Consider the following 20,726-nt stretch of genomic DNA (forward strand, 5'->3'; position numbering starts at 1 on the left):
TCTCTGTGTTTGCAAGTCAATAGAAGTCGTGAACTTCAGTCCTCATGCAATATTACCTCCCACACAAGAGTAAAACTGAAAGATACACATTTTCTTGTGCAACAAAATATACATTTATTTTCCATCAAAATGGAGTAGAAATTCAAGACATTTTTGTAAAAGCAGAAAATTCTGTTAACAGACTAATGAAGTTAATACAAGTATGTTATAGTATATAATGAAGTATATACAAGTTGCCCTACTTTTACTTTCCTTGGTATCTTCACTTTAATATCCCAGGTTCTGTCAGTAAATCTTGATGATTTTGGGGTGTAGGGTGTGTTATTAGGGTAATATTACTATATATATAATAATCTATATATCTCATCTTCACTTGTTAAGCAGCATGTAGTTGCAGTGCAGGTTTTACCACTCACTCTATTGATTTGATGTAAGGCAGTAGCTAGGTAAATTAGGTGTATATAGGTTTGATCAAACACGGTTAATAGCAACGGTTCTTAATCTTTTACAGCCCAGGACCCAAACTGGGTAGATTGAGCCTCATCTTCCAACCAAAACTCACAGAGACACACTAGTATGTTTGACAAATTGAAAAATGTTTGAGAAATCCCAAAGCTTAAGAAACGCTGCTGCATAGGAATCTGAACTGGGTTGAATAGCAAGCATCCATGTTGAGTGATGTACCAGAGTGGGAGAGAAGAGTCCAGTGTGTGCCTGTCAGTTGAAGCCGCTCTCTGTCGGCCAAACCACCGCGTCCGACCAGACGGCTACAAATCCCTGTTAGGAATAATGAAGACAGTGAGGCCGCAGAAAATTCCCTACCGTTAATTCAAATTTCCAAGGGTGGAAGTAACTAATTACATTTACTCACATTACTTAAATTGAGTAGCTTTTCTGTGTACTTGTACTTTTTTTGAGTAAGGTCGTAAGTCAGTAATTTTACTTTTACTTAAGTACGTTTTTACTTAAGTATTGTGCTTCACTACTACTTTAGTTAGGGCACTTTAGTTTGTAATTTCCAATTTTTCCAATTAAAAGAATCTAGTTTTAAGTCTGTCCTCTTTTCCTTGTAGAATTGCATGAGAAAGATCATATCTTTTCTAAGAAGTAACTCAGTAATTTTTACTCAGAGGGCATTTTAAATGAGCTACTTTTTACTTTTACTTAAGTAGATTTTTACATCAGTACCTTTACTTCTACTTAAGTAAAATATCAGCAAAGTAACAGTACTTCTACCTGAGTAGGACATTCTAGTACTCTTTCCACCACTGCAATTTCCCCCCCTAAAGCCTAACATTAGTGTGTGTTGTGTCTTGAATACTCCATTCTTTCTGCTGAATGTACAATTTTCTGTGTGTATTCAAAACAGAGCTGTTCTTGTTGTTGTCTTTGAACAGGAATAGATACAGTATGTGCACAGTTGCAAAATCAAAATTTCAAAATGGCCGAGCCTTCCTTTAGAACTGTAGGCTTAGAAAAAACAAGCACAATAAAATCACATATGTGTGTAAGAGAGACAGAGAGAGAGAGGGAGGGAGACTCAGAAAGAGAGATACAGACCTCCTCCACCTTCAGTACAGAGTTGACCAGCTGTGCGTAGTGCATTCTGGGTAAAACAAAGCCCTCGGCCAATTTTTCTAAAACAGACAAGTACAGGTCAGGTGAAGGACAGGGTACACAAAGCACAGAGACCATACATCCTGTTTATATATCCACAGTATGTTAGTTCAGTACAGTATATTATGCTTCGATTGTGAAGGAAATAATATTTTGTCTGCTGCTAGTTAGAACGATGAGGATACTGGGCAGGTTTGTATTTCGGTAAAACAGGAAACATTTTAAATTTCAGATATTCAGCTCTTATCCAGAGCAACTTCCGGTGAGTGCAGCAGTAAAATAAACTAAAATTCCTACATCACCAATAGTAAGGAGTCCAAATATTATATATACTATAGAATGATCATGTAAGAGCAAAGTGCCAAGAAAACAAATGGAATAAGAGCTAAGGAGATAAAAGGGATTTATTTTAGAGCAATCATTAAATAGAGAGGTACTGATTGACAAGATGAGTTTTCAGCCTGTGACAGAAAGATGGTGACTCTGCTCTTCTGACTGAAGTAGAAACCGGTTCATGTGAAGCGAAAACTTCACATGAACGAACCAGACAGACAACATAACTAAGACTCACCGTTCAGTTTTGACAAGACTCCCATCTTTATCCCCGTCTTCACAAGGTTTTCCAAAGCAGCGGTCTGAAACGTTCCCACTTCACTCGCTGCCAGTGTCAAGGTGAAACTGTGTTTGAGGGAAAGCAGTACCATTACTTTGACTTTGACCTCGTGAACTCAAGCTTAGTTCATTTGAATTGGACCGAAAACCTGATAATGCTGGCTTAAGATATGCCAAGCTTTGAAAGAGATCTTAGGATACGAAATCCCCAATGATTGTAAGGTACTAAACCTTGGTGCAGTATCAGAGGATGTGTTATTAAAATGTGACTGGTACCTTTGTAAGATTTTTTTTAAAAAGCAATCAGGGGAAACTGATACAAAGCTGAAGCCCCTGGTCTTGAACAATGGATGGAGATTGTAGGGGAAATATTTGCTTTGGGAAAAATGTACATTTATCCTAAGGACTAAGGAGGATGTATTCCATATAAAATGGGACAAATGAACTATCTACATCGCAAACAAAGAGGACTCTGCCAACTCTTGATATGAATTAAAAAATGGTTGAAATGTAGAACAGTGCACTAGATGTCTATGAAATTTAGAGGCCTACCCCACGCTGTTCAATGTTCATTGTTAACTTTTGTACGATACAATTCCCAATAAAAACATAAGTGACAAAACAAAAAACCGGATGATGCTCACTTGTCCATTGCCACGGAGCCCTTGAGTCGTCCACCGTCAACCCACATCTTCCCACTGAATGCAGAGTCCTGTAAGAGGGAAGAGAGACTTGCACTGTTTGATCCACTGCAGACTGTAGTCCACAGTCTGCTGTCCTCTCTGTATGATCACATGAACCATTACAGCAGAGCTACTCAGTGTTGTTGCACTGGACTGTACTGGACAGCTGCGTGGTGTGAATGTATTTATATACATTTATATAAATCTCCTTCCTCCTACAAATACTCTCAAACTCCAGCTGCTGTTGTGGACAACTTGCTTAGTTAAACAGAGTTTTAAAAACAACACAGGGTTGGGGGTCAATTCATGAATGAATATGAATTGGAATTGAATTGGAATTTCAGTAAATTGAATTTAATTCAATGAAATTCTGTGAAATTCCATGTTCTTTTGTTTTTTTCTTACCACATATCTGAGATTACACATAGTGTTATATATTATCAATACTGAATATCATAAAATGTTAAATGTTCCTTTCAGGTGGTATTTGATGCATAACATGTAATCGTAATACATACATTATGATTGAATGTATTTGATTTGTTTAACTGTCTTTTATTTGATTCATAATGTTTGATTTAAAATGTTTAGCAAGTCAAGACAAACTCTCTTATAAGTGGAATTTCATGGAATTCAATTCTGTTTGCTTCCATTCCAATTCAATTCCAGTTCTGTTTCCTTACAGCTGGGTCACATTCACATTCACACTCCAGCTCCAGGAATTGAAGTGGAATTTATCATGCATTCTCAGTTCAATTCATGAATGGCCCCAACCCTGCTTCACGGTGGGCTTTTACCCAGAAAACACAGGTACTCACAGCATTAAGTTTGAACAGCGGGGTCAGAGTAGTGTTGGGCTGGACGGCGAAGGCCTTGACGGCGCCCAGGAAGCCCAGTTTAACAGCACCAGGCTGGAAGGAGAACACCGGAGCCTCCCTGGCATAAACCTGCAGTTTCATCAGCAGATCTGGGAACAGCTTGGGAAGCTGCAGAGGAACATTTGATAGTGAGCTTTTGTCCATATGATTTATGACATTCAGAGCATGTGTTTATAGACAGTATACAGTGAAGATGGATAGCAAAACTGGGGGCAAGAGAGAGGGGAAGGCATCTGACAAAGGTTATAAGATGGACCGTAGAGCCTTACCCGACTAAACAGAAACCCCTCAGAAAGTTGTTTCAGTAAATTAATTAGTTTTAGTAAGTTGGTTGGTTCCCAAATTTGGAATAGCCTATTATAAGAACATCAATGTGAATACATAATGGTGTATTCATAGATTCTCAAATACTTCTAATAATGCAAAATTCCAATCCCATGTTTTGTCATCTGTTGAGCAGGTAGTTACCGGGTTTAAGTATACAGGTGCTTTGTGAATATATCGTCATTTCTTAGCTAAGATAGCTTATAGCCTAATGAATAAGTCTGCTTGTGGTAGATAGAATTGTGTCCAGCAGTACAGGGGTTTATGCCCACTATCGTTTTCTGCGTCGAAAAGCATTATGGTTTACAGGATGTGTAGGTAATAATTGCCTTGGTGAATTAATCAGATGGTTATCTGTGTACTTCATTTATGGCTGTTTCAGGTTTCAGCCCTGTTCAGATCGATTAGTAATGCCTTATGGAGTTCTATGTAGGGAAAGCAGCCAAGTTTCTAAATTTAACACTGGCGACTGGAAAACAAACTCTGTGTGTCGGTGAAACACAGTCCTTCCCCCTTTTCAGGTATGAATCTTTCGAAAACCGTATCATGCTTGCTGTAGATATGATAAGCTGTGCATTATTAGCAAGCGCGTCATTAAAAAGAAGCTGTAAATTTCATGTTGTAGCCAAGTTTGGGTTGGACTGCAGGGCGGCGACTGACTACAGACTCAAACCCAAATCAAAAGTTAAAAATCACTACTGCTTAAAGGAATAGTTCACCCAAAAATGAAAATTCTGTCATCATCTACTCACCCTCATGCCAGTTGAAACACAGGTGAAGTTTGTCCATATAACACACAGGGAGGCTGCAGCACAACTCCATAGCAGCCTTCTCCAAAACAACTGAAGTCAGTGGGGACCAGTTCTTCAGAGTTCCAAAAAGACCTGCAGTATATTTACACCATAATTTAGTGCAAATCTTAACTACAGTTGATTGATTTGCAACAAATAATGGTGTATAGGTCTTTCTATTCACACTGTGATTGTTTGGCTGTTGTTTTGGAGAACTGGTCCCCATTGACTTCAGTTGTTTTGGAGAAGGCTGCTACAAAGTTGTGCTGGCAACCTCCCTGTGTGTTATATGGACTAACAAATTTCACCTGTGTTTCATTTGGCATGAGGGAGAGTAGATGATGACAGAATTTTTATTTTTGGGTGAACTATTCCTTTAATGTAGGTAGACAGTTCACCGCTGCCCGCTTTCTGTCTCCTCTGACTCAGCCTGTGATCACTTACATGTTTCACTCAGATTGGTTTCACTTATCCATTAAAGACCACAGTTACAATTCCAGACAACCTTTCAAGATAATTATGGTCTAGGAAAGTCAAAAGAACAGCTGTGAGATGAGGTTTGCATCTCTGTTATTCCAAAATTGTTTGGAAGAGACTGATTTTGAAAAAAAAAAAAAAGGCCAAAATATTGATTTGACCAGATAAAATACAATTTAGGATTTCCCATGGTTCCATTTTGGTCGCTGGTGAGACCTTTACTTTTCCACATAACTTCTGCCAACCAGACTCAGCAGCTGGTAGACAGACAGTTGTTAGCTTAGCTGGCTAAATGGCTAGCTAGCTACAGTGAGAAGCATAGGTATTACGACAGTGACGTAAATATGTTTATTTTTGGCTGAGTTGTATTTGAGATCAAAAGATCAATGTGAGACAAAAGTACAGAATACCAGCTTTTATTGGACATTTTTTGCATTCATGTTGAACCATGTTGGAACAATGACAATTTGTTGTGTTAAGTCCTCCCATTTCATGTCAACATAAGTATTGGGACAAATGGATGACAGGTGTTCATGTTGTATAAATTGTGCACAGATAAAACTTCTGTGTCTAAGCTTGATTCTAGCCTTTGGAGTTTGCTTCGAACGAACGAAGACAACAGCCACTAATGACAGAAACATAATTACATCTGTGAAGGAAAATCCTAAAAGTAACAGCCAAATGGAGCGCAGATAATCTCTGTAGAGCGTTGGGGGTGAAAGTATCTCAAATCACTGTTCGCAGATGACTTTGACAGGTGAAATGCCAAAGCTACACTGTAAGATACAAACCTTTCATCAGCACCAAGAACAAAAGAGCCAGACTGGACTTTGTAACAAATTATAAAGATGAGACAGAAGAGTTATGAGTTTCCTCCGACTGGATTTCAGTGTTACACTTGTTCAAAATGAAAGGTGTAATAAACACAAAGAAACGCTTAAAAACAATTCAGCAGCATGACTAGTTTTTTTTATATATATTGTCAGAATCGACTTTGTTCGTGTTTATGTGCTAGAAGTGTGATTTTCAGGCCGGTTTCACCATACAATGGCAGTGAATGGAGAGAGAAAAAAAACACAATTCTCCAATCGTCTCCAACAGATAACAGAGAATCGCCGGTTTTGGGGTTTTATCATGTCCAGGGAGCTACACAACCCAATGTACTACTAAGTTCAGCATCACTTTACGTCCTATTGAGCATGTGTTTTCACTTGGTAAAGAGGAAAGTCCAGTCAGAAAATCCCACAACAAGAAACAACTGAAAGAGGCTGCAGTTGAGGCTTGGCAGAGCATCTCAAAGACAATATCAAGCGTCTGATGTCAATGCGTTGCATACTTGAAGCAGTTAATGCATGTAAGGGGTATACGACCAAATACTGACTTAACACAACTTTAATTAGCTTTAAGGAATTTGTCCCAATACTAATATTACCTGAAATTGGGGGTTCTCAACACAAAAAATTACATTATTCCAGCAAAATTACCCAATTTATTTCACTAGCCCAATACTTTTCACTTATGTGCATGCAACAACAGGCAGTTTCCACAGTTTGAAGAGCATCTTTGACACATTCTCAGTGACTTATTTCAACAATATGATTTTGGGATACACTCTCAACTTTCTCTGCAGACAAAATAATGACAGCATTGTTTGAGAGCTACACAAGTCAGGTAAGGATCTACCATGGCTCTGCACCCATGCATGATTTTCAGCTGAAAAGGTTTTAGTGTATTTTCATTTTAAAGAGTAGCAAATGCAGTTAGCAGTTATGTCTGTCATCAATCTTCAGTCCACTACACACCAGTGAAACAAAGTGCACTGGTCAGTTTCAGTTGTTCACTGAATTAATTTTCATACATCCTCTCAGACTCTATCTACAGACGTGAAGATACTCTCTGGAACACTTTGTCATGTCCGCTCAAAGGCGTCGTGATCGTCGTGGCAGCAGCAGCATCTTTTTTCATCTTTTTTCAAAAGGTACTGCATTTTTCACATTATTTTAAGCTTTAACATTTTACTACAAAATTAGATAAATGTAGGTTGATCAGAGAGACTTTTTGTTTTTCAGAGCTACCAGTGGACCAACAGGAAACTCCATTCTGGGGCGAAAGGCCTTCAAAGTGGATTCTTCTCCAGTATCTGTGACGACACACTGTGAGAAACAAAGTGGTGTGTTTGGTGACACCGGAATCACACTGATCGACACCCCGGGGCTCACGGATGAAATGAGAAGCAAAGTAACAGACTGTGTTGATGTCTTGGAGCCACATATTCTGCTGCTGGTGATTCGACTGGGGAGAGATTCACAGAGGAGGAGAGGAACGCTGTCCAGTGGATCCAGAATAGTTTTGGAAAGAGAGCTCCAAGCTTCACAATTGTAGTGTTCACTCATTTAGATCAACTGAAGGGGAAACCGGTCGAGACCTTTTTGAGCAGCAGCCCAGACCTCCAGAGACTCATCTCCAGCTGTGGCGGTGGATATCATGCGATTGACAATGAGCACAGAAACAATGAACAAGTCAACCTGCTACTCAAGAAAATTGTTGCACTATGCCACAAGACTTGGGGCCACACTTACACAAGAAAGATTCAAGAGAAGACAGTAATAACTGTGGAAGAAAAGGAGAGGGAAGAAGGTAAAAAAGAGCAGAAAGAGGAAAGTGAAAAAAGGCTTTGTACACAAACACAAGCAGAGGATACAATAGATCAGGCAGAGGATACAATAGATCAGGCAGATGATGCACATAGGAAAATCAGGCTTCTCAACAGCTAAAGGAGGAACAGGAGAAAAAAATAATGCAGAAAAACAAGCAGAGGATGCAAGAAAACAGGCAGATGATGCACATAGACAGGTAAATCAGGCTTCTCAACTGCTACAAGAGGAACAACAAAAAATAATTGATGCAGAAAAACAAGCAGAGGATGCAAGAAAACAAGCAAACAGAGCAATCAAACAGGCAAATGAGGTTCATGAACAGTTTAATGAGGAACTGGAAAAAAGAATTCATGCAGAAGAACAAGCAGAGAATGCAAAAAGATGGGCAGAGATCACAGATAAAAGGGCAAATGATGCTTTCACACAGCTGGAAGGGAGATGGGAGAAAATAACGCGCATGAAACAGGAAGCAGAAGATGCAAGAAAACAGGCGGAGGATGCGGAAAAGTGGGCAAACGAGGCCTTTGGACAGCTGAAAGAGAGGAGGGAGAGAGTCATTTATGCAGAGAAACAAGCAGAAAACGCAAGAGAATGAGCAAATAATGCAGTTGAACTGGCAAACATGGCCTCAAAAAGGGAAGTGAAAAGAAGGATTTGTGCAGAAATCTATGCTGTAGATGTAAAAAAAGAGGTAGACAATACAGGATCTTCCGGATTCACCTTTGTAGTAAAATATGTTTTTCTAGTAGTTGGTCTGCTTTTTGTGGTCACAGTTTGTCCAGACATTGCCAGGATTCAGTGAGAGATATGATAGAGATAAGAGTGGTATGAAATTTAACTTGTTCAAGCTGCTCATTGATTTTACATGTCAGTTGTGTGTAAAGCACACCTACTCTATAACACAAGAACTGGGGATGAAAAAGCATATAGTACAGAAAATTGTAATGCACCAATGTTGAAATCCTGTGTAAATATGGTGCCAAAAAGAAAGTGAGATGATGTCCATAGGTGGGTGTTTTCAGGTGTTTTCTGTATTGGTTTAGAAATCGGAACCAAAATATGTTTCTGATATCAGTTCAAAACCAAAAGCTGTTTTAAATATGATTTTTTCTTTACCATCCCGTAATATGATATTGTGCTTGTTGGGGTGGACGTTGAACTTGGTTACCTCTTTCATGTTTCACTATTCTCACATTCTCTCTATTCTGTATTTGCTGTGTTTATTTAACATAACATTTAACATAAGGACTGAAAATGGTCATTTCAGAGTGAAATGTTTTTTTGTCAGTCTGATCCTTGGACCTTGCTGTCGCTCTCCTTTTGGAGATTGTACATTTTAATTGTTAAGTTTAGCTTCCTAGATATGCTCTACATTTCTCATCTATGTTGTATTGCATTTGTTGAATTTGCATTAAAGGTAACTTCTTTTATTGATTATGGAAGCCACGTTTAATAAATATGAGTTGAAGAGATCATTTTTTTTTGTTATATGCTTGATGGAGCATAATACATAAATCACATTGGTATTCTACTGCACTGAGAATTCTCCGGATTTATATATTCTTGTTTTGCAGTTTTCTTTTTTCTTTAATTTTGTATAGTGATAAAAAAAAAAATGTGGAAAAATACCTGCTGTGTTTGTGTGTGAAATGTAACGATCATGGCAAGACTGTGATCCAGTTCAGAGGAGTCAGTTTTCCTTTGCCCTTTTCTCTCTGGGTTTCCAACTGCCCATTTCAGTTTGAAAAAAACATTTCCAAAGGATTGTATTATAAGTCGAAATGAAAGCCAACAAGAGCGAGAGATAATAATGAACTATTTTGAATTTGGGACTTTTATAAGGGTTGAAAGGGATACTTTCACACCATGTGGGTGGGGTCTGGAGTGAGCAAGCCCAGCCCAGGTAATGTTTCACATTTCTGCTGTCTAGAGCGTCTGACACTGAGTGCAGCAGTAGAATAAGCATTTTCTTTACCCACTTAATCTCCAGCATGCATTGGGTGAACATGTGAGCTTCATACTTGGGGGAGGAGTTCTCCTTGCCCCCCCCCCCCCCCCCCCCCCCCCACCCCAAGTAATTTCAGTGTTTACTTACATAACTAAAAGTTGAACTTTAAGCTGTTATCAAGTTAATTGTTGAAAATCAACCAAAAACTAGATTTTAAATGCAGTTTTCCAAAATGTTTTTCCTGGGGAGAATACCTGGACCCTAAGATTCAATTCTGTTTTTAGTTTGAAGAGCTGATGTCTGAGTCTGAGTTTCTGCCCCATGTAATGAGACGAGTCAAATGTTTTCCAAGTCTGAACCTAAAAAAGATAGAGAAGGTCTTACCTGAGGAATGAAAGGTCCCATTGAGGTGGTGTTGAGGTGGACAGGAGAGCTGGGCGGTATCTGACATGAATGAAAACAAAATTACATTTCTTTCACACAGATACATGCAGTGTGTTGGGAGAAATGGATTGATGCCTAGACTGAAGGAATGGATAGATGGATTTTTCTGATGAAAAGGCTGTCAAAGACCTTAATCAAACCACACTTGAATGTTCTTTTTTCTTGCTTTCTTTCTGTCTTTCTCTACCTCTGTCCTTTCAGCCACACTTACCATGCTGTCGTTGATGAGGGCCTGAAGCAGTCCAGCGGAGAAGTATCCGTAGGAGGCAGAGTTCGCTGTGAATTCAGACAGGCCCAGTGACAGCATGTAGCCTGGCTGCTCAGGCAGTGTGAAAGGCTGGGCCTTAAAGGGAGGGTCCGCATGACTTTTGATACTGTAGAACTCTCCCTTTAATGGAACAGTTACAAATTATCAATCACAATCAAGTCCGAGTGCAATCAATCACAGAACCCTGAAACTTCTGTTTGTTGTTGTTATTCCTATTTGCTGGTTCTGGCAGGACCCTTCATTCAAAATTTGTTTTACTATCTGGTTTGGCAAATTAGGAATCACAATAGAATTTGGTTTTCTCATCAGCTATCCTTTCTGTACATATTCCCATGTATGTCACATGGATTGACAGAGTATGTTGCAGACAGATGATGCAAATATTTGTGTGCATTTCTATTAATTTTATGCACAGAGATGGAAAGAAGTCTGAAATGGGCTGACACCCTAGAGTCAAAGCAGCTCCAGAAATCTGTGTGAAGAAAATGCATTTTCACCTTAAGGCCCAGACTCAGACTTGAAGCGGCCACGAAAGGTAAGTTGGTGAGAGGGACGTCCACAGCCAGAGCCTGATTCACCTGGAAAGAAACTGGAGAATATAACAGAATTAAGAATAGAAGAGAAATCTGTAGACTGAGTTTGTTTTATATGGTCTATTGACTGCTGCAATACCGTTCGTGGCCTGTAGGTGGTGCTCGAATTCTCCAATATACTGCTCTACAGTTGGGCAGATCTAGAGAGGAAACATACTGTAAACAAGCTGATATCAGGAAGTGCTCACCATTGAACATAGACTGAGCATTTTCCATCTGAGCATAATCTGAAGGACATAAAAGATAGATCTGAGACCAATGATATACGTGACAAACATGACGAGGAAAACTCACTTTGTCTTCTATTTGACCTCTGATACGCCCCTTGAAATATTTCACAAAAGGCTGGAAGATCCGACTAGTGACAAGAGAGAGTGCAGGGTCTGTATGTTGACATCAATGTGATTTCTATGGAAAGAAATTCTCTCTCTCTCTCTCTCTCTCTCTCTCTCTCTCTCTCTCTCCTACCGTACCTGGCCCCACCATGGAAGTCTATCTTCACGTCTCCAACTTCAGCAGTGCAGCTGGCGCTGGTGACGTTCAGACGCCCATCAGCATCCTTCCCAAGCTCAACTGCAGAGGTCACATCCACATTAAATATCGCCAGGTTGAATGATCCCCCATCATGTCTGCAAATAGAAATACAAATCAACGCACATATCATTAGGCTGGTGAAATCTAATTTGGCAATATATGTGCAATATCTTCTGTAAATAACACTAACACTGTATGTATAGTAGCCTACTACAGCAGTCAGGTAACATTAAATATAATTGGTTGCTTTATTTCCCTCTCCTTTACAGGTTTCTAAATATTTAGAAACCATGCATTTACATTCTCTACTTACAAGCTGTATTACTATTATATCTAATGCTTAACAGCATTTCAATCAGTAAGTAGTAGGCTATTTTATCTTATCCCTAGATACACTTCCTTGTTTACATTCCTACGGTTGTCAAGGTAGTTTCAGTGTAATCAACTAACTCTAGCTCTCATTCATTTGGCAGCTAATGGGGATCCTAACAAAACAAAACAAAACTATAACACAATAAATGTTGACTTAGCTAATCAGAGTTGAAGCATTAGTGAAAAAAAATTAAATATATAAAGTTAGATAGAAACTGAATGACCAGGATAAATATTAACCTGAGTCCAGTGTTTGCTAATGTTAGCTAGCTAAACTAACCTAACTGAAAGCAGTTGGTTCAGGAGGCTATATGGCAAGTTGCAGTTCACAGTTCATTTTACAGCAATAAAATTCATTTAAATTTACTTAGGCCTAGCAGTTATATGATGTATAAGCTAATGTGATTTATCACCTGCAAAGTATAGATTAAAATCACAGTTCTGCCTTGTGAATTGTTGCCCAAATTAGAGTTTTAATGGGTGGTACCTTATAATATCATTTCAGTGTAGACTAATAGTGTGCATATATCCAAAAATAACATATCACATGTGCAATATTATTAAATCAACAGCATAGCCAATGTTGAAATTCCAGATAAGAGTATATAGGCTACAGGAAGAGTTACAGCTATAATGTGGACACACGTCTAGGAACCATTTCCCTATCTAACAGACCCTAGATCAGCTGAGAACACAAATGCCCTTGTGGCCCCTGAATGTCACTTCCTCATAATGTTTAATTCCTTTTTGAGCACATGTTATCGAATGGTGCACATTTATTCATGGTAAAAAAGAGTACTGTCTGCACCCTTGGCACTCCATTTACATACCTTTGATTTTCAACACTTCCAGCCAATGTGTGTATCTCTGTTAGGTCAAAGTCACCATCACACCACCATCATGTGCAGGCTTTAGGTTTATTCTAAGTACAGCCAATAAGTTCTAATATCATACAGTAGTAGCACAATCCATAATATTCATACAGTCTAATTAAAAGACAGTCAGATCACCTCCAGATGCCATGAAGATTCGTCTTCAGCCAAAATGGAAAAAGCTGATTTGACACTAGTTTCAGGAACAAGGAGTTCACATTTAGGGCAGAATTTCAGATAATTTTTTGAACTCACATAATCCCATAGTGTGTCCTCCACTCGCCGGTTAATGCAATGCTAAGGCCTGAGACAGAAGTCTTGAATCCTGTGACGTTCGTATAGAACTGAACAGACGGCTCTGGGAGATCACACTGAACTATGGTGACGCTAGAAAGCATTGGGGAGAGCAAAGACAGGTGCAGATACATGTAAGCACTCTCAATACGTCTATTGACTAGGCAATCTATTATGCTCATGGTTTTCAGACTATATCAACTACTGAATGTAAGTAGCCTAGCATTAGGATCCTTCACCTTGAAGTTAAACATAGGGATAGGTTATACAAATTACTTCCTTCTAGTTCTTTGGTAGCCCAAAACACTGGCACAGATAAAGTCTAAAAGAGCAGGAATCAATGAAACTATCAGGACCTGAGCTTGAAAGGTACTCTTTACTTCGCCATATGACACCCAAGCAGTGTATACTCTGATAAAGGGCAGGTAAAACTTGAGCTTAAACTGGAATAGGAACTTGAAAAGTTGTAGTTTAGATGCTCAAATCAAACCTATAGATCTAAGAGTGTCTCTCTAGTGATTACAGTAAGTGTAATCCTACCCAGTAAATGTGTAGTGTATGGTGCCGAAGATGCTGATGTGGATTCCACCGCTGATGTCAGGGAGTGTTATATTCCTCAACTTGTCTTGAATCCATCCTGTACCTAAATGCTTCCCTGGGATTCACAGCACACGGAGAGAATGAATGATGTCTTTCTGGTTCGGCTCTGCATTCAGAATTTGTTATGTATGCTACAAAGAGACACACCCCTTGAACCCCCATTTCCCCCTTAAATGTCCCTTTAAGTAGCTTCAAACCATTTTATGACAATGTCACATACATTTTCTGTATCTGCTTGCTCCAACGCTTCATTGAAGCTATATCACATTTATATTGAGTGAAATATTAAAACCCAAGATGCCTTTTTAATGCCTGCACCATTAAATCAAATGGAAAAAAACTAGATGTCTTGTGCATAATTCTATACACATTTCCATGTAATTAAGCATTACATGTTTGGTATCTTTGGTTTTAATAAACGTATTCTGCTCCAAAGCAATCTAACATCCCACAAGGTAATTATTACTGGACTTACATTTGACCACACTTGAATCTTATAGAATTTCATATTGCCTTACCGTACTGAAGTCCTTTGTTGGTCAACATGACTTGTATTGCAGGGTTTTCTCCACAAGTAAAGGTGGTGAGGATGAGCACTATTACCAGGGATGGAAGCATTCTGCAGGGTTTCCTGTGGTGGAAGCAACTGCTTTCACATCTGTTTTATATTCAGTACATTTCAGCATGAATGCAGCTATAATCACTGAACTAAACTACTGAGGCTTTTTCATTTAGATTTTAGTATGAAAAAGTGATTTTAGTGATTTGTTTAATAAGCCTCTTCAGTAACATTATTTAGTATATCTGAGATAGGATGAAGTCTATTTACCAAGTTGACAGTCAGGTCTTGTAGTTTGTTCGTTGTGAGTCCCTGGTGTGAGAGCAGACTGCTCTTCTGGCAATGATTTATATGGGTTTGGCTTCCTGTCTCATTGAGAAGTGAAACTCACAAGCATCAAACAGTAGTGCCTGAGAGATTGGTATGTTTCTGTGTGTGTGTGTGTGTGTGTGTGTGTGTCTGGGTGTGTGTGTGTTAAGAACAGAAAACAATGCTCTGAGTCTACTTTGTCTGTTAACCGCTGTTGGCTCTTCTTCATGGGCGATTGAAGTGATTGACAAATAACTGTCAAGATAAGCCGGTTCTCCAGTAGGAAAGTAGGTAGCCGGGTGGCGACACCTGAAGCACATTGTTCACCTAACTTACCCAGCGTTTGGCAACAAACTATCCACATGCCATTTCTTGTTTAAGAGCTTTTATGTGTAAACAAAATCACATCATATTTTATATATATAAATAAAAATCAATATGTTTGAGGCTCTTGTGTTAAATAACCATACATTGTTGTAGGCTACTGAATGTAAGTACAGCCCTCTGCAGTGTTTTTGATGGTGAAGTTTCATTTTCATTTCCATCTGCACAAAAAGGCATTTAAACAACATCCTCTTTCTAAGAAGCAAAACCTATCATGGCCGACCAGCCTGTACAAGTGGAAGTGAAAATTATCTCAATTGCTGGGGTGTGTGTCTTTTTTAAAATCAACTGAAATACATTCTGTAATATTTTAGGCAAACTACAATCAGGAACTTCAGTTTACAGAAAGTCTGTAATTTAAGTGTAATCTGCATCATGTTGTCTCTATGTTCACTGCTGAACTGGCATGGAGCTGCCATGTTGGTTAAATTCATTAGTATTTATTTGAATAGTGGTTTCACAAATGTTGTTTTCGACGCCTCTGTGTCATATCAAGAAAGAATTTGAAGGGGAAATGTTGCTGCATGACTAACTTCACAGGTAGTAGCAACAAACACAGTGTACAAAAGGTTTCCCCATTCCAAAAACAATGATGTGAGTAAAAATGAAAATGAAAGACAAATGAGCAAGACTTCTCAGTCATCACATTTCATTGGGCAAAGACTCATGAGAATCACCAGCCATAAAATATTTGATTTATTTACCTCTTAATTCAACAAATACTCTTTTTCTCACACACCATGATTAGTTCCATTAAAGCACAATAAACAAGTTCAACAGGAATAGAATATTATCAGACAAACAGTTTTCATAGAACACATTTAGGACCCACTTGCTTGCACTTTGAATTCACTTCATCCAGAATGACACTTGAAACACCAAGAAAACAAATATGCCAAGGAGGACTACTAAAGGCATACAATTGAAAAAAACAAAAAATAAAAACAAATTGAAATTTTCTGTTTAAACAACTACACATAAGTTATTCATGGTTGATAATCCATAGAGCACCATCTGATCTGATGAATGCCTTGGTCTTATATTTTCTCTGGAGTGGGATTAATGATATATCTAGCAGCTCAAAAACCAATAATGAAATATTCACTCCATTATTTTCCACATGTTTCATTCCCCAGATATAAACACGTACACACTCACAGTTAGACCCATGGCGGACATTTTCACAGGAACTGTGATGACATTGCATGATGACTGAGACCTGGACCGGCCTGTTAATGCCCGCGTATTTAATGATTCCCCTCATGAGGAGGTTGTGTTCCGCTCATGTCCAATTAATAAAACATGTTTCCTGGAATGAGTAGACTACTGTACACTATGATTGTAGAGTTTATTATTGCACATTATCACGAAGGCAAAATAAAAAGATATACATTTAACACAGGTAATCCTTCTCATGAGCTTGTATGTCAAGTGGTCAACATGATGTTTTGATATGCGCAGTGGTCTGCGTCATCACACCCCATGTGAGAGTGGCATTTCAGGACATCACCATTCAATACTAAGGTTATCTGTCAAGCTCTCAGTCGTGGATATTGTACCTGAATGCCTCTACGAGCCCTTCAATCGAGTGAATGAAGCCGGATATGGCGCATATGCCCCCAATAACGAAAATGGCGACGTCGAAGAACACATGGTGCCATAGGAGGTTCCTCCACTGGAGCTTCAGGTGGAAGAGGCTTGGCAGGAGGAAGCACAAACCAGCGCCGGTAAGACTCCCAGTTAAACCCATCAGGAGGGCGAAGTGGGGGACAAAGATGGCCATGAGCAAAGTGAAGACCACCAGGGCGACACGAAGGCCCAGACCCCACGATTTTAACCGTCCACCGGGGCCGTAGCAGTCAGGGAAGATGGCTCTCCCGCCATCCTGGAACAATGATTTCTCCAGAACTTCAACGGCTGCGAAGAACGGCAGCGGGTAGGACAGCAGCGCCTTGGCGACCAGGAAGAGGTTCACCACAGCTCGGATGGTCGACGGCAGGTTATCCGTGATGACCTCTTTGGTGGCGTCTGCCCACGTGAGGTAGGCCACCAGGGCGAACAGGCCCTTGAGGACGCAGGCTGCAATGTGAGTCCAGTCCATCATGCAGTGGAACTCACTGGGCTTCTGCATGTTCCCCTCCAGGGAGGGCAGGAAGATCTGGGAGGTGTAGCTGAACACGATGATGCCAATCGAAATGGGGAATTTCTTGACGTCGATGTAGAACTTGACCTTCTCCCAGGCCCAGTCACGAGCCCTGGAGAGGCAGTAGGCTACCACGAGTATGTTGATGATGAAGTGCGCCAGCGTGCAGAGCAAGCTGAACTTGGACACGGCCTTGAGGTTCTTCAGGAACGCGCACGGCAGGAGCGCGGCCGTGGCCACCACCGACCAGGCCTTCTGGGAGACGGGAAACCCCGGGAAACTGTTGTACATCAGGTTGCCGCTGACCACCACGTAAAGAATACAGGTCATCACCAGCTCGATAATCTGAGCCACGTTCACAATGTGTCCGCCGAGCGACGGGAAGCGGGGCGCGCAGCAGGCGTTGGCGATGTCCACGTAGGAGTCCCTCACGCGCACCAGTATGCCGTCCTCGTTCTCCTCGTAAAGACACGCGATGAGAATTTTTCCGGTGTAGCAGCACACCACCGCTGCGAAGATGATGAGGAAGAGGCCGAGGTAGCCGCCGTGCAGGATGGCGTACGGCAAGCCAAGGACGAACATGCCCTGCGGACAGAGAGGCGCAGTTGAGTGGTAATGGACGAGGCCCACATCGCAGTGACAGGCCGAGCCAGCACAGGCATGCAAGGAGTGAATCACACAGCCGAAGTTGCATAATAACAGGCTAATGACAATAAAATCATTAGTTTTGCAGAATAAAATCATGCAAAAATGTAAGATTCATTATACAGTTGTTTTCTTTTCCGACATCAGCATCACCGAAATAATTATTTTCTCCTAAGCCTCGCCCTTGCAAAGATTATTTTTCGTTTGCTTATAGGCTGAATCGAATTAAGGTATCAAAAAGACAAGTTAAAACACGATTTTTGAATTTATTTGCTAAAATCCCTGTTAAATTTGATGGTATGGTTGATAAGCACAAGCATGCCTTTCAGCCTCGGGGCTATCAAAGGCATACAGGGCCTGCATGCGGAGAGGAGAGTGGGAACTGTTCTCCACTGATAAAAAGATTTGAATAAATAAATCTAAAGGCCTTTAAGCTGCAATGAATTCACTATCAAGACGTGGATAAAAACGTTCAGTTGCAGCATGTATAAAAATAAAACGTTTTGAATAAATTTATAGACAAAAACATTTTATTCGTTCGTTCTTTATTCTAATCTAAGATTATGTGACATTAGACGCATTCGGCAGAGCTATACTCCTTTCTCCTTGCATATGAATTATCTTGACAATGAAATAAAATATTTCAAGGTGACTTCTGGTCCATTTGTGTGCAGCCTAGGCCTCAAATGCAGCATGGTGTAATTGTGTAATCGCACATGCAATATTAATATATTTCCCCCAAAAATTCCAGTGTACCTGAATGGCATTGGTAACGTTCCAGCCTGCTTCCCAAGAGGTGATTTTTGGTTTATCCTCGTCCAGCGAGCCTCCCGCTTTGATGGCGGGAGGCCTCTGGCCGGTGCCGTCTCTTTGGTAGTGGCTGTCCCCCTCCATCTCCCCCTCTCCCTCCATTTGTCCCCCATCCTCGTCTCCCTGAAGGACGTCCATTTGCATCCCTTGCCTGTAGTCATAATCCAAGTCATCGCACTCAGCAAAACCCAAACCCTCTTCGTCCGTCGCGGCCTGGAAGCCCAGACGGGCGAACACCCCGCTGACCTTGGCCTGAGATTTGTTGGACACCGTGTGGGCCGCGTTGGTCAGCTTGTTGGTCAGTTTGTGTCGGATTAGGTGAGCCATCTTTTTTCCGAATTAAAAGAGGTTCTTCGACGGAGAAACGAGATTACCGAGTAAAGAGAAGAGTGACAGATGCATGCAGGGTGGTTTCTTTGATTTTTTCCTGCCGCTATAAAGTCATGCCTGTTGCCTCGACGTCGCGAATTTAGCTAACCTACCGACACAGCCCTCTAACGGCTGCCTAACCGTTTTATCCAAACCGTTAAAACCCCTCAGCTGCTCCTCTTGCCTCGATAATCCATATCACTCCCCAAAAAACTCCTTGGCATCCGACTGAACCAATAAATTCCCCCAAACACAAGCAAGAAAATATTTCCTCATCTGTCGCGAAAAAGAGAGTTTTTAGGATTTTTTTTTTTTTTTGTAGATTTCTCCTACACCAAGCGGTTGACGGTTGGTGGTCCTGCTATGTCACTGTGCGGTGACAGGCGCAAACCGCGAGCGGTGGAATCTGCGCGTCACGGAGTTGGGGGACCGTGCACGTGTCCGCATAGACTGCCAGTGCAGCGGCTCGCGCGCAGAACAACCCATGGATGGCATGAGAGAGAGAGAGAGAGAGAGAGAGAGAGAGAGAGAGAGAGGGAGGGCTGACCCTCTTCAACTCTATTTTCATCGGTAGAGTGATCAAGGATAAAATGGTCAATTCAGAAAACGATAGCAGTATTTCCCCTGACATTATGAATGAATGAAGGCTCGTGCTGCAGTCTGTCAGGCACTGCCATCAACACACACCGCTGCCCGCTGGTTACTGCATGTTCAATCAATATCACATAGGCTTTTATTTTATTTTGTAAACATATTTTTTAATTCATATTTGGATGAGATAGGCTATATAGCCTACTTTATCCTGAATACGACAAATTAAATTAATGCAGTATGAAGGCTGTTGAATAAACCTAAGTTTAGCCTATAGCCTATGTAAGTGAGATAAATATATTTTTTTCGTTATGAAATATTTCAATTATTCCACCTGACCTCTTCGCCTTTATTGTAATGCGTGAAATCAATCCTAAATTTGTGAAATGAAGCACGCAGGCTATAACCTACTTTAAGACTGCACGCTCTCGTACTCACAGGCGCGCGCTCACACACACTGTTCATATGTTTTTGTTTTTTTCTTTTAATCAAAATATAATGTAAAGACAATAGGCGCATGCTCTATCCCCAAGTAATTTTATAAGAATTACATAGGTTAGTATTTTAGATTTATACGCAATAGTAATAGAAATAATATTACAATCTATCATCCAATGATATCTTTGCCATAAAAAAATCCTAAATGGGTGTTCTCTCCCCTTTTCATTAGGCAATAATAAAAAAAATAATGGAATCTAAAAAAAACCCAAACATGTACAATTTCTGATAATTAATAATCATATTAAGCAGAAAATATTAATTTCTATATAATAGGCCTACTCCACACCCCACATATTGAAAAATATCCAAAATCTAAATTACCACTGACTGCCTCAATTTGAGCGATAGCCTATAGCCTGACTTTACATTTGGCATATGGCTGCAGATGTTGAGTTTCCTGTTCATTTAGCTGCTTAATTACAGATAAGCACGTGTTTATCTGGCTGTGGAG

At 40.2% G+C, this 20,726-nt stretch overlaps 2 protein-coding genes and 1 pseudogene across 3 annotated transcripts; 1 reads left to right on the forward strand and 2 right to left on the reverse strand.

The window, feature by feature from the left end:
- Positions 1-89: 89 nt before the first annotated feature.
- Positions 90-14,937, reverse strand: bpifcl (BPI fold containing family C, like). Of its 2 annotated transcripts, none has more exons than XM_071923628.2 (15): positions 14,794-14,937; positions 14,483-14,595; positions 13,905-14,019; positions 13,326-13,457; positions 11,766-11,921; positions 11,587-11,650; positions 11,372-11,432; positions 11,197-11,288; positions 10,643-10,819; positions 10,372-10,431; positions 3,731-3,898; positions 2,874-2,941; positions 2,189-2,295; positions 1,561-1,637; positions 90-777 (listed from the first exon to the last, which is right to left on the reverse strand). In XM_071923628.2, exons 2-15 carry the CDS (start codon positions 14,580-14,582, stop codon positions 718-720), a joined length of 1,437 nt encoding a protein of 478 aa, XP_071779729.2. In that variant the 5' UTR covers positions 14,583-14,595; positions 14,794-14,937; the 3' UTR covers positions 90-717. The 2 variants fall into 2 exon arrangements, with proteins under 2 accessions (XP_071779729.2, XP_071779730.2); XM_071923629.2 differs by having other exon boundaries at positions 14,483-14,622; positions 14,794-14,923.
- LOC144542286 (GTPase IMAP family member 4-like) lies at positions 6,517-8,156 on the forward strand (annotated as a pseudogene).
- Positions 14,938-16,756: 1,819 nt separating the features above from the next.
- LOC139930474 (vesicular inhibitory amino acid transporter-like) lies at positions 16,757-19,141 on the reverse strand. Its single transcript, XM_071923680.2, has 2 exons — positions 18,761-19,141; positions 16,757-17,944 (listed from the first exon to the last, which is right to left on the reverse strand). The coding sequence occupies exons 1-2, from the start codon at positions 19,139-19,141 to the stop codon at positions 16,757-16,759; spliced, it is 1,569 nt and encodes a 522-aa protein (XP_071779781.1).
- Between the last annotated feature and the right edge of the window lie 1,585 nt (positions 19,142-20,726).

This window comes from Centroberyx gerrardi, chromosome 14 (assembly GCF_048128805.1).
Source record: "Centroberyx gerrardi isolate f3 chromosome 14, fCenGer3.hap1.cur.20231027, whole genome shotgun sequence".
Lineage (NCBI taxonomy): Eukaryota > Metazoa > Chordata > Actinopteri > Beryciformes > Berycidae > Centroberyx > Centroberyx gerrardi.